This window comes from Prionailurus viverrinus, chromosome A1 (genome assembly GCF_022837055.1).
Source record: "Prionailurus viverrinus isolate Anna chromosome A1, UM_Priviv_1.0, whole genome shotgun sequence".
NCBI lineage: Eukaryota > Metazoa > Chordata > Mammalia > Carnivora > Felidae > Prionailurus > Prionailurus viverrinus.
In genome coordinates, this window is record NC_062561.1 from 83343953 (window position 1) to 83357958 (window position 14006).

Sequence of the window (14006 nt, forward strand, 5' to 3'; positions counted from 1 at the left end):
AAAAGGGGGTATGGGAAAGAATAATGGAATCTGGGTATTATACAATGAAAATTACACAAAAGAAGACACACATGAAGATACTGCTGACATGAAAGCCTTTGCTTTTAATTTGGTCAATACACATTTGACAAAATATTTTGGAACAAAATAACCCACGAACAGGTACAAGGTATTTACAGTAACAACCGTGGAAAACAGACAATTGACGTACTCTCAAACAGAAACGTCTACTTATAAAATTTTCTACTGTGAATCTGGAAGACTCTTCAGTTCCTACTCATTACCAGGTCTGAAATCCCAATTGGTGGCGCATGAGGCCCAGGGGCAGAAGTGTAGTTCTGACACATTTGGCAGTTAAGGATCATCTATTAATGTGAACTCACAGGTAAGAAAAGAGCCAGAATGGAGCAGGGGGGGGGGGGGGGGGGTGTCAGTGCAGTGTGGAAGAACCCAAAGGGAACATCTAAGGACAAGACCTAAGTCTAAATCACACTCATCTTTCCCAGTCTCCTAGAGGAGAAGGCTGCAAATATTTTCAAACTTACTTGACCCCTCTTCTTTTAGCAGAAAATCAGCAACCCTGAGACTCCAATTTTCCATGACGTAAAAGCTAATAAACATCTAGAACTGCTCAAAATTCTAACTTTATATGATCAAATAGGAACTTCAAAATAACTTTTATGATCTGAAAATAAGGAGAGAAAAAATTTCATGCCTAATTGTTAAACATTCCAACTAATCATTTCCATTGTCTGAAGTCAGTTTCACAAAAAAAGATACACTTTATTAGATGTTTTAAATCGAGTACAACTTGCTCTGGATTAAGTGGACCGCCTACATCTTCATATTATTCAAATACATTTAAAGAAATTAGAGAAATCTTAATCCACCTGGAATATAGTTACGAATTTATTAACTTAACAAGACAGCCACATAAACAGAGGCCATGAAAAAAAGGACCAAATGCTTACCCTTTGTAACACTACCGAGACAAACACGGTACATCATACACATCAACATCTATCATTCCAACTATGCTACTTAACTAGGCTTTACAGTTTCAACAAACAACTCTGTAGATCGTATATCCACGCCAAGTGTAAAAATCAGATTTGCTGCTCCTCCAGTGGCTGTTCAAGAGCTTCCATTAGCTTTTTATTTGCCTCTTCATTATGCCGGCTTTGACAATGAGTTAAATGTTTCTTAAAGCCTCTTGGGAAATTTGATTCAAAATTACAACGTGGACATTTAAGTAAACTTTGCCCATGGGCTGCTACATGATTTTTAAGGAGAGATTCCAAAAGGAAAGCCTTTCCACAGATTGTACATTTGTAAGGGCTGTGAACATTATGCTTATTAACCAAATGATGCAAAACAGCACCTTTTTTCATAGCTCGACAGCAACAAATTTTGCAATAATACTTTCCTTTTCCACGCTTCATATATTTTGCAATCTCTTCTTCAGAGATAAAAGCCTCTTTTTCTTCAGTAAATTGTAATACGTTTTTGGACTGCTCTGGACTGGTCATGTCCATTTTGTTCTCTTTACTAAAATCAATAGATTCCACATCAACCTGCTCTTGATCGCTGCTTGATTCTTGGCCCTTGCTGTCTATCACATCTAAATCTGCTTTTATATACTCACTGCTACTAAGCTCAGCATCTGAGTTCTCTTGGTTGTCTTTCTTGAGCTTCTTTGAGGAAGGAAATAAAGTGTCTTCTAAGAGTTTCTTAGGTGTAGCTAGTAGGTCTTCCTGAACCAAAATATCACACTTTTGATCATCTATGGCATCTGTCTGTAGGTCATCACCAAGCTCAACTGCCTTCTGGGATTCTGAGAAGATAGCAGACTTGGGAAGTTCCGAGAAAAGGGCATGTTTCCGGGGCTCTGGAAAAAGAGCACGTTTTCTTGGTTCAGGAGAAGCAGGAGGGGCTGTTTTGGTGGGCTCAGAAAACAGGGCAGGTTTTCTAGGTTCAGCATCAAGAGAGAGAACAGGCTTCCAGACATCAGAGGTGGCTTTGGGGGACTCAGATGGTCCAGGTTTCCGGGTCTCAGGGAAGATAGGTTTCTGAGGCTCAATAAAAAAGGAAGACTTCCAGAGATCAGGGGAACCACCACGGGAACTTTTCTGGGACTCAGGAAAATCAAGCGAAGCAGGAGAAGTTTTCCGCTGATCCGGAGATAGCTTCCAAAGCTCTGGAGACCCTGAAGGTTTTCTGAGCTCTGGAGATCCCGCTGGACTGCGGATCTCTGGGGACAATGGTGGGCCTGGTTTACGAAGCTCAGGAGATAAGGGAGGTCCTGCTTTACGAAGCTCAGGGGACACTGAGGGAATGGTCTTCCAATGTTCAGGTGACAAGGTGGGAGTTGTCTTTCGGAGTTCTGGTGGGCCAGACTTCCACGACTCAGGAGATGCGGGGGGAGACTTCCAGGAACCAGGTGAGACTGATGAAGACTTCCAAGATGCGGGGGACACAGAGGGAGCTGGTTTCCATGGTCCAGGTGAAACAGAAGGAATTGGCTTCCAAGGACCAGGAGACACAGCTGGAGCAGGTTTAGCTGGCTTCCAAGGTCCTGATGATGCTGAGGGACTGGATTTCCAAGACCTTGGGGACCCAGGTGGCCCTGGCTTCCAAGAACCTGGTGACACAGCTGGGGCTGGTCTCCTGGGCTCTGGGGAGGCAGCAGGGAATGGCTTCCAAGGCTCAGGAGATTCCGATGGGGATGGCTTCCTTGGCTCAGGGGAGACAGTCCGGGCTGGCTTCCGAGACTCCGGAGATGCAGTTGGGGAGGGACCCCAAGGTTCAGGGGAAGCAGCTAAAACTGGTGACTCTGGAGAAGAGGCTGAAGGTGGCCCCAATGTTTCTGGGAAATGGGAGTGTTTCTGGGGTTTGGGATTAGGAAGAGTGGCCTTTACTGGCTCAGGAGATAAAGGAGTAAGTTTCTGTGGTTCTGGAGAAGGAATAGGGACTGGTTTCTGAGATTCAGAAACAACAGGGACTGACTTCGGAAGTTCAGGAGAAGAAAGAGAGGCAGATTTTGCAGGCTCAGGAGAAGGAAGAGAAGGTATCTGTGGCTCAGGAGAAACAACAGGGCCAGGCTTCTGAGGCTCCAGGGAAGAGAGAGGAGCAGGTTTTGGGGATTCTGGAGACAAAACTGGGCCAAGTTTCTGTGTTTCTATGGAAAGGGCAGGTATGGGTTTTGGGAGTTCTGCTGAATTAGAGGGTATTTTCTGGTGTTCAGGAAGAGGAGGGCTCTTCCCAGGATCTGCTTCTTTGCTTAGCTGAGTTTTTGGTTTCTCATTCCACTTCTCTGGGCCTGCGTGTTTGGATGTGATGTGATAGTACACATTAGAGTACATCTTGCTGGTGAAGAAGCATTTATGGCAGTGGAATAGCTTTGCACTTTTCTGGTAAAATATCATTTTACCTAACCCACCAGCATCCATTTCATCACAAAATTCTGGATGGATGGTGCCCATGTGGATTTGCACATTTTCATAATCTGTGCCTCGGAAACTGCAGTGGTCACACTCCAAACGTGCTGAGGGCTTACGGAGTTCCTGGAATACTTCCATTTCTCTTTCTGTTACAACACACGATTATATTCTTTGAAAGCTTTCAATAGTGCTGCAATAAAGTAGAAATTAATTATTTTCAGGGAATATAATTTTAAATAAAATGCTGTCCTAGAACTTTTCATTCTATAATTGCTTAATTTTAAGTCTAGAATGGTATGTGCATTTATCAGATAATATCTCAACAAAGATTTTGAAGAGAAAAGGTAGATGGAACTAATTTTTTTTTTTTTTTTTTAAGTAGTGGAGTCCTAACACAGGGCTTGAACTCATGACCCTGAGATCAATACCTGAGCCGAGATCAAGAGTCAGATGCTTAAATGACTGAGTCACCCAGGTACCCCGAGATGGAATTAGTTTTTAGCTGAGCTTCAAAACTGCTTTTACGTATATCATCTCATTTAATCCACCTAACACTATGACTCAGTATTAGTATTTTCATTTATAGATGAAGAAACAGGTATGGAATGGTACCTTACCCATGTTCTAGACTACCAGTGACCCAAGCCTGACCCCAGAATTACCCAGCGTGTGCCTTACACCTTGACTCTAAAACTCTGCATCAACAAGCTGTCAGCACATAAAGTTGAACAAACATCAAAATTAAAGCTAGGCAATTTAAGGCTGAGCAAGAAAACTAGATCCATTTCAGAAAGCACTCATTAATCTAAAATTATGAAAAGATGGCTTTTTAAAAATATCAACACATTTTATAATATTTTATCCATCCTAATATTTTATTCTTTCATTTAAGATTAATTATTTTCTGTCCCCTGCTTTTCTAGGCACTTGGGTTTAAAGATGTGTCTTGTACTATGGTGCTAACATTAGTTGCACAGGTAAGTGTGAAGGGCAACACAGAAAAGGCTGTCAAGGAAAGAAGCTCCAGCGTAGATCCTGAACGATGTAAAGGAGTTTGCTTAGCAAAAGGGCAATTCAGATAGAGGACATCCTTGAAGCAGGAACTTGCTTGCCAGTAATTATGACTTTTTAAAAGTTTAAATAAGCACGTTTTCTAGGATGGTGAAAAGTAACAGAAGCTCAAAGTTAGAAATATACTCATTCGTGCAGAACAAGATATTTACACAGTATCACTTGCTCTAAGACTACACAATCTCTCACAAAGACATGCTACACAAATAGGATTCTAAACACAATATTCTACAACCTGCTTTCATTTAAGTAAGAGCAGGTGGCTCAAGAGAACCAAGACCAGGCTCCTGAGGCTTCAGGTAAAGCGAAGAGAGGAGCAGGTTTTGGTGATTCTGGAAACAGAACTAGGCCAAGTTTTCATGTTTCTATGGAGAGGGAAGGCATAGGTTTCAGGAGTTCTGCTGAATTATGACGAGCATTTTCTAGGACATTTTTACATAGAGGAAGCACTATATTTCCTTGTACATATCTTGAATATGAGGGTGCTGCTGAAGGGAAAATTCCTACAAGTGAATTACCCAGTTCAAAGGCTCTTTGCATTTAAAACTGATACATTTCACCCACCTCTCAGAAAGTTACAGTAGTATTGCACACCAACCAACAGTTCAGGGGCAATTCCCCAATCCCTCAAGAACACTATTATTAACTTCTAATCTTTGCTACTTCTAGGGTGAAAACTGGAGTCTCATCATCGTTTTAACGAGCTGTTCTTTAATGAGAAAGAGTGAACATTTTCCCTTTTTATTACACATGTGTATTTCTTTTGTAGGGTATGCCCTGTCCTTTTAATTATCTGTAGTCTTTGCATAAAATAAATCAGTCCTTCTACTGAAGATATGTTCCTAGTTTACCATCTCTTGACTTACGGTATGTGTGTGTGTATGTGTGCGTGCGTGTTTTCACACACAACTGGTTCACATACAAATGAAAAACTTAAAGGTTTTCCTTACGACTGTTTTAAATCATGCTTTCCCACTCCATTACTTTTAAAGCAGTCTACATATTTTTCTTGTGATTTTGATGGTTTCATTCTTTTTTTTTTAACATTTGTATTTTTACTCCATCGTGTATAAGGAGTGGGATAGTCTATTTTTTCAGCTTATTTTTTCACCCCAAACGGACAGTGCAGTTGTCTCTGCAACCCTTTTCCTCACTGATGTGTAATGTTCCATCTAGCATTTACTAAATTTTGTGTTTATGAATCCATTCTGAACTCTTTTCCTTTTTTTCCTTTTTCTTTTTAATTTTGTAAGGTAATCTCTACTCCCAACGCGGGGTTCAAACTCATGACCCCAAGATCAAGAGTCCCACGTTCTTCCAACTGGACTCTATCCTATTCTCTACCGGCTCCATCTGGTGTGTTCTTCTCAGCATGGGAACCCAACAACTGCTAAAACAGATTCTGTAACACATACAGTTTATCCAAATGGATCACAAAGTCTTTTCCCATTACATTATGTTCCATCCTTTACCAAAAGTACCAGCCACTCCCCAGGACCCACAATGTGCTCTGTGCTAACAGTAATGAAGGGTCAAAATGTATTCCTTCCATGTTACTGCTCCTCAGAAAACAGTACACACTTCTTATGTCCACAGGATCGCCCTTTAATAATTTCAAAAACATTCATTTAAAAGACTTAACAGGGACGCCTGGGTGGCTCAGCTGGTTAAGCATCCAACTTTGGCTCAGGTATGATCTCAGTTTGTTGAGTTCAAGCCCCGCACTGGGCTTTGTGCTGACAGCTCAGAGCCTGGAAGCTGCTTCAGATTTTGTGTCTCACTCTCTCTGCCCGTCCCCAACTTGTGTTCTGTCTCTCTCTCTCAAAAGTAAATAAATGTAAGAAAAAAAATTTTTTTTAATAAAATAAAAGACTTAACATTTCTGGGGCACCTGGGTGGCTCAGTCAGCAGCTCAGGTCATGATCTCGTGGTTGTCAAGTAAAACATGTAGAAAGAACATGCAGGCTAACCTCAGATCCAATGTTTCATAAAACTAGAACAATGTTAAAAGAATAGGGAAGATTTATCTTAATAATCCCACCTGGCAATAAGCGGCCCTAATGAACAGTCAAGGGATGCTCATATTAAATAATGGGGGATATCACATCATTGTAGTATAATATTCCCTATGTCGTATGTATTATGACACAGAGGTTAAGAGCTCAGGCCTGCTGGGTTTGAGGGAGTCCTAGTTCCACAATACGGCTTTTGTTAAGTTGCTAAACCTTTCTATGCTTCAGTTCCCCTAAAATGGATGTGATATTTCGTAGCATGTTCAGAGTTAGCACTCAGTGTCAGCTATGATTTGTTATATTAGAAACTACAAGAGTACCCTCTAACAAATACTTCATTTCTGGTAAATAAATATTCCCAAATGATCTTGGTAACTTTATGACTGACCAACACACAGTATCTCATCCCAAATATACTCAGGTCCCACTCGTGACAGGAAGAGGCTTTTTACTTCCATGACTTCAGAAGCTTATTAAACAAAACTATGGAGACTTTTCCCATCTTCTCAAGAAACTGGCATACAGCAAAAGTATCTTACTTAGTGACCCCTCTCCTTTCTTTCCCTAATATAGTCCCATCAATGAAATGATTTTATTTCCTATATGCTAACTCACCAACTTTTACCAATACTAACTCATAAAACAGAAGTTATCAACGAACCCAATAAGTGTACAATACGGGGATCAGATTATGAACTGTAAGGGTATAAAGCATTTCCTTCTACTACCACAGAAATGACTGAGCACAATATTCTATTGCCAGGAAGGTTTTACCAAATGAAAAAGAGGATAACACAAAAGCACAATGCATAAATAGACACCTCCGACACAGTGCAACAGTAGAGAGCTGGTCCCCTCTTCAGCCACACCCCTGGTCTCGACTACTACCCAAGTCCTGTGGATCTTTTCTACAGGCAAAGCTCTACCACTCTTTCTCCTTACTTCTATTTTCCATCAGTTGTACCTCTGTTTCTTGCCTCTCTGGAAATTGTACGCTCACTGCATTTTACAGCTGCTCTTGTAAATGAGTCCGTTTTTGAGGAATACCATTTGGCCTAAGTCACCTCAGCTTCTCTGACTGGACGGTCTCCTTTGGTCTTTAATTGTTGCCTAAATCATCAGCTCTCCCACCCTTCATCTAGTGCCACCCAATCAGTATCTCACCCATCCCATTCTCTTTCAAGCTCCTCACACTTTAAAAGTCCCCAGCTCTCCCACCTGCCCCTATTTCCTCTTCCTGTCACCAACTCTTCTGGCCAATCTCAAAGTGCCTACTACCCAAACCTGCCTACTCCTACACCTCATTATCATACTCTAGAAACCTCTTAAAAAAATTAAAAAGAATGGTAAAAAAATTCACTTCTCAAACCCCAAACTCTGTCATATAAATGCATATCTAGCACACATTCCCACATCATTACATATGAGTGTATATGCTCTTATAAGTGGTTTTTCCTTACGAAATCCAAACACTTTTCAAAAATGTTCATATCTTAAAATATTCTCCTAAACATTAAAAAGCAAACAAAAACATATGCTAAGTAAAGCTGGTAGAATGACACTATGAATCCAGGACAAGTGCTTTTACAGCAGGGAAGAAACAGAGACCAACATGCTATCCCCTGGTAGACTTACCAGCTATCTTCCTAGAAGTCTTAAAAGTCTGTCTTCAAAGGGCAGGCAAGTCTACATGGCTTTCTGACTTAACTACAGAAAAAAGCCTGTAGTACATGAAGAACAGAGATACAGAGATGAGAAGTTGGACCTGAAAAAAATAAAGGAAGTATAATCAAAACTACATTTCTGTGGTCATCTGTGGCCCTGTAATAGAATTCTGCCTATTTCTCTCGCTGTCCTGCTCCCTGCAACAGTGACAGGGGTCCGATCCAATAAGCTGAACACTTGCTTTACTGAAATAATACCAAAGGTGACCGTACCATGATGCCACCCATGTCTAATTCCACTTTAAAATCCACTACAGAATTAACGCTCATGTGTTTAACCACAGCACTCTCCAGCCCACCATCCCACTTCAGCTGATGTGACAGCACTCAGCAGACAAAACCAGGCATGTAAAGCTCTTCACGATCTGTCTGGCCGCCGACAGGTCTAAGTACTGACCCATCTGTAACTCCCCCACAAACCAAGCGTCTGAACCTTTGCACAGGCATCGCCCCTTCTTTACACTCCCTGTCTTGCACTCCTGTCTTTACACTCCCTGTCTTGTCAGACCCCTCACGCAGAATTACTTCTTAATAATGGCCACTCCCACCCCCCATCCTCTTTGTCAGCACACCTCCAGTGTAGCCTTCACCCTCTGGCAGGAGTCTGGCTCTCTGAGGGCAGGGTCTACCCATTCACCCTGTAGCCCTTGCACATCCCTGGCACACGGTGTATGCTAAGAAAGTATGTGTTTGTTACCTCTAAAACATCTGGTCATGAAGACTGGAGACCTGACCTTAGGTTCACAAGATTTTAAAACTAGAAGAGACCTAAGCTATCATCTAGCCTTTGAACATTGGGATTTAGAGCAGAAAGACCTCAGGGAGCATCTACTTTAAAACTCAATTTATAGCTGAGGAAATTCAAGCCTAAACATTAAGTAACTTGCTCAAGATGAAGCAAATAATGAGCATCTGACAAAGGACCAGATTAAAGTTCTGCCATCTATCCAGGTTCTTTCTAACACACCTTGACTAATACCCTGGAATTTAGTAAGATCTTGACAAGCCAGTACAGTGCACAAAATCAGGAAGACGAATCTACAGAGAACTGCATTCCATATTCTACACTGGACAGAAAGTCCCAGTAGATTGCTGTCTCTAGCTCTGAGCAGGAAGGACACTTTGAGTTCATAACACAGGGGAACACGCAAACAAAAGCAACCAGGATGGCAGGCAGTCTTTAAAAACATGTATTTTGGGGGGGCGCCTGGGTGGCTCAGTCGGTTGAGTGTCCAACTTCGGCTCAGGTCATGATCTCACGGCTTGTGAGTTCGAGCCCCGCGTCGGGCTCTGTGCTGACAGCTCAGAGCATGGAGCCTCTTTGGGTCTGTCTTTCTCTCTCTCTCTGCCCCTCCCCCGCTCACACTCTGTTTCTATGTTTTTAATAAACATTTAAAAATATAAATAAATAAATAAAAACATGTATTTTGGGATTACAGAAACTGATTAACTTCAAAAGTGGAAGAAGTATGGATTAATAGGTAAGGTGTCCTAGAAGCAGCAAGTGGAAGCCAGCAGGGTTACAAAGTACTCAGTCATGGACTAGAATGACTGGCCCTGCCAGGTAAGAGCCCTCCCTAATCGTAAGTCAATGATCAGCATGGGACTGAAAGAGTCGTCAGAGGACTTGAGTCCAAACCCTTCACTTTAAAATGAGAAAAGTGATGCTGACGGAGAAAAGCGCCCAAGATCACAACACTTAGGTCAGAGGAAGTAACACAAGATCCTGATTCTGGATCTCTGCTGTAACACCATGAGGTCTTTCCCATGGGGACTCCTGAGTACAGGCCAGACACACAGATTCCTTCTGCCCTCACACCCAAATTTCAGAGCTCCTAAGCCTAAGTATGAAGGTAACTCTACAAAAGTTTCCCTCATCCTACTTTCTGCCTCTACAGGCTACACGCAGTCCCTAAAAAAGTTCTGTCATTAGTGGTTTGCCAGTCCACCACATCACACTTATCTCCTATCCAACAGCTTCATTAGACTCTAACACCACTGGTTGTCTTTAAAAACATTCGGATGCATAGTTTAAAAAATAAATGCACAAAATTATGTACAGCACGGTTAAAACCAATTGGGTTCTATTATATATCCACTAGCATTTCTCTTCACCCCTAAATGTCAATTGAAAAGTAGTAAACTTTATTTGTAGTTTTAGGTTAAAGAAGAAATTGAATGCAAAGTTTCAGCTTTCATATACCTTCTTTCCTCCTCTGCACACAACTTCTGTTAGTATTTCTTATAACTGAGGAATGAGTACTGATATATTATTGTTACTGAAGGGCAGAGTGTAGTTCGGGGTCATTCTACCTGTTGTACAAGCCTATAATTTTCCACACACACTGTGTCACATACCGAGCATTACAGAATGGACAGAATGTCACAGCCATAACAATTCCCTGTGCTCCTCATTAACCATTGATCTCTTTACTGTCTTCCTGGTTTTGCCTTTTCCCATACATTTTAAAAACTTATGGCAAAACACAACAAAATTTACCATTTTAACAATTTTCAAAAGCACAATTCAGTGGAATCAAGTATATTGCAATGTTGTATAACATCACCATTGTCCATTTCCAGGACTTTTCATTAGGACAAAGAGAAACTCTGTACCCATTAAACAGTAACTCCCCATTCCCCCCACCCCTCCACCTCCGCAGCCCCTGGTAATCTCTACTCAATTTTCTGTCCCTATGAGTGGAATCATACATTTGTCCTTTTGTGTCTGGCTTATTTCACTTTCCACATCTATATTACAGCATGTATTAGAATTTTATTCCTTTTGGGGCGCCTGGGTGGCGCAGTCGGTTAAGCGTCCGACTTCAGCCAGGTCACGATCTCGCGGTCCGTGAGTTCGAGCCCCGTGTCGGGCTCTGGGCTGATGGCTCGGAGCCTGGAGCCTGTTTCCGATTCTGTGTCTCCCTCTCTCTCTGCCCCTCCCCCGTTCATGCTCTGTCTCTCTCTGTCCCAAAAATAAATAAACGTTGAAAAAAAATTAAAAAAAAAAAAAAAAGAATTTTATTCCTTTTTATGGATGAATTACATTACACAATTTGCTTTCCATTCATCTGTTGATAGACATCTGGAGTATTTCCGCCTTTGGCTCATTTTGAATAAAGCTGCTAGTAACACTGGTGAAAAAATATTTGAGGCCCTGCTTTCAATTCTTTAGAGTTTAGCCCTAGGAGCGGAATTGCTGGGTGTTAGAGTAACTACGCTAAAATGTGAGCAACCACTAACCCTTTTTCCATACCTCCTGACTGCACCCCTTTACGTGGCTGCCAGCAATGCACGAGTGTGCCCCCTTCTCCACACCCTCCCCAACACCTGTTACTTTTCTTTTGATGACAGCCGTCCGAGTGGGTGTGAAGTGGTACCTCATTCTGGTTTTTATTTTCCTAACTCTGATGTCTGGAAGCATCCTGCGGAGCATCCTGTGACGTGCTCACTGGCCAGCCCTTGCCCGTTTTTTAAAGCCAGGTTGTTTCTGTTGTTGAGTCGTAGAAGTTCTTTACATATTCTGGGCACTAACCCCTTCCCAGCTACGTGATTACGTGTCTCCCACTCTGGGTTGCCCAGCTCATTTTTAAGCAGCAACAATGACAAAAGCCCACGCCGACGAGGTGCCGCGAAAACTGCGTCCTGGCCCGTAGCGGAAGAAGCGCTTTCCTTCCCGAGCCGGTTCCCGACCTCCCCGCGGGATCGCGCAGAGCGTTTCCCGCCTCCCGCAGAGAACGCGGGGCTCGCCCCCCGCCCCAAGGCCCACCCCGCCGGCGGACGGGGCGCAGGCCGCTCCTCGGTGCACGTCCCGGACGCGGTTCCCCGGACTCGGGCCTTGGCGGAGGCGGGGTGGGCCCCGGCCCGGGCGACAGCCCCGCCCCGCTCCTCACCGGTGGGCCTCGGCGGCGTCCAGACACTCGAAGGACCTCGGAAGCCGCGCTCGCGGGACCCGGCTGCTCCGCGAGGCCCTGCAGCGCGGCGGCCTCCCGAATGGCTGCGCGGCGCAGGCGCGGGATGCGGGCGCGCGGGCGTGCGCGCGGCCGCAGGACGGGTCAGTGGGGGCTGATGGGAAGCTAGTTTGTCGTCCCGCGCCCTCCAGCGCCGCCCAATCAGGTCGCAGATCGCCGGGCGCCGTTTTGGGAGTACGTTGGCGTGCGGAGCAGCCCGCCCTGCCTCCGGAAGTTACGCGCTCAGTCCCGCCCCCGGAGGATTCCGGGCGCCGGCCCGGGTTGGGTCTACAGTGCTGGTTACCCTGAGCGAGTGAGCCGCGGTCTCAGCGGCTGTAGTCCTTGTTGACTCCGGCAGATCGACGGTCCGATCCCCGGCCTAAGGTCGCCTGGCCGCTCTGTTTCTCGCTTCTGCCGGTTCCTTGAGGTGAACACGCCCGCAGACCTCGAGTGGCCGGCCGAGACGGTGCTGCACAGCAGATTCATTGTCGCGAATGCCTAGTGGACCTCGCCGTCGAACCAGCAGCCCGCCGGGTTGTGCAGTCGGTACCCACTCATGCTCAGTGCAAGGCTTCTCCAGTCTGCTGTTTTGACCTCCCATTCACTTGGAACTGAGGGCCCTGCGTTCTTTGATTTTTGAGAATATTCTGACTTCTAATATTTAAATAGTGACAGGCGCATTTTAGGGCATTTGCAGGTTTTTGCTTGTGTAGCAGAGTGATCCATTAGTTGTGTTTAGATTTAATAGCCTCGAAAGAAAACTGCACAATTAAAAAGGTTAAAACTATATATATACATATATATATACACACACACACAAATATATATATATACACATATATAAATACACATGTGTATGTGTGTGTGTGTATATATTGTGTGTATATATATATGTATGTATGTATATATATACACACAATATATACATATATATACACATACATATGTGTATGTGTATACACATATGTAGGTGTATACACAATATATATGTGCATGTGTGTATATATATATATATGTATATATACACACATATATATTGTTGCCTGGGCGGGAGGCAACTGCCTGGGCCTGAAGACTGTACCTGCCAAGGTACACTGTAAACACACTCCTGGGAGAGGGAGGAGGAACCATTCATCTTGTAAGGCACAATAAACAAACATTTTAGAATCTCTTTAAAAAAGAGCATTTTGGGGCACCTGGGTGGCTCAGTCGGTTAAGCGCCCGACTTCATAATCTCACAGTTCCTGAGTTCAAGCCCCGCATTAGGCTCTGTGCTGACAGTTTAGAGCCTGGAGCCTGTTTTGAATTCTGTGTCTGGCTCTCTTTCTGTGCTCCTCCCCCCACTCATGCTCTGTCTCTCTCCTTCGAAAATAAATAAAAACATTAAAAATTTTTTAAAAAGAGTGTTTTATTCAGGTCTAGATTAGGACAACTTCCTGCGATACACAATCTTCGGTATAGAGTTATATACATTTTTTACATTAAAAGTCCCATTTTTTTATGCAAAGAATGTTTCCAAGAGTTGCAGACTTTAAGTTTCCAGTATATGCAGTGCTGTATGACTTTAATCTTGAAGGAATCAGGGAAGTTTCTTACTTTTTCTTATCTTTTTGTGTTAAGAATGCTCCTTTTTGTTATTTTATTTAATGAAGCAGACATAGTGTGTGCTACAGACCTTGGTAAATGTTAAGTCGTTTCCGGAAGCCCAGGAGTAGGGTCCCCAAATGTTAAAAGTTGAAAATTTTCTTTACCTGGGAAAACACCTCCCACTCTCCCAAGTCCAAACTGTGACATGAACTTTTATCTACT

General features: G+C 43.3%; 1 protein-coding gene across 2 annotated transcripts; it reads right to left on the reverse strand.

Moving 5' to 3' along the window:
• Positions 1-77: 77 nt before the first annotated feature.
• On the reverse strand, positions 78-12278 carry CHAMP1 (chromosome alignment maintaining phosphoprotein 1). 2 transcript variants are annotated; one of them, XM_047872134.1, is made up of 3 exons: positions 12141-12257; positions 8159-8288; positions 78-3630 (listed from the first exon to the last, which is right to left on the reverse strand). In XM_047872134.1, the coding sequence occupies exon 3, from the start codon at positions 3576-3578 to the stop codon at positions 1107-1109; it is 2472 nt and encodes an 823-aa protein (XP_047728090.1). In that variant the 5' UTR covers positions 3579-3630; positions 8159-8288; positions 12141-12257; the 3' UTR covers positions 78-1106. The 2 variants fall into 2 exon arrangements, with proteins under 2 accessions (XP_047728090.1, XP_047728095.1); XM_047872139.1 differs by lacking the exon at positions 8159-8288 and having other exon boundaries at positions 12141-12278.
• Between the last annotated feature and the right edge of the window lie 1728 nt (positions 12279-14006).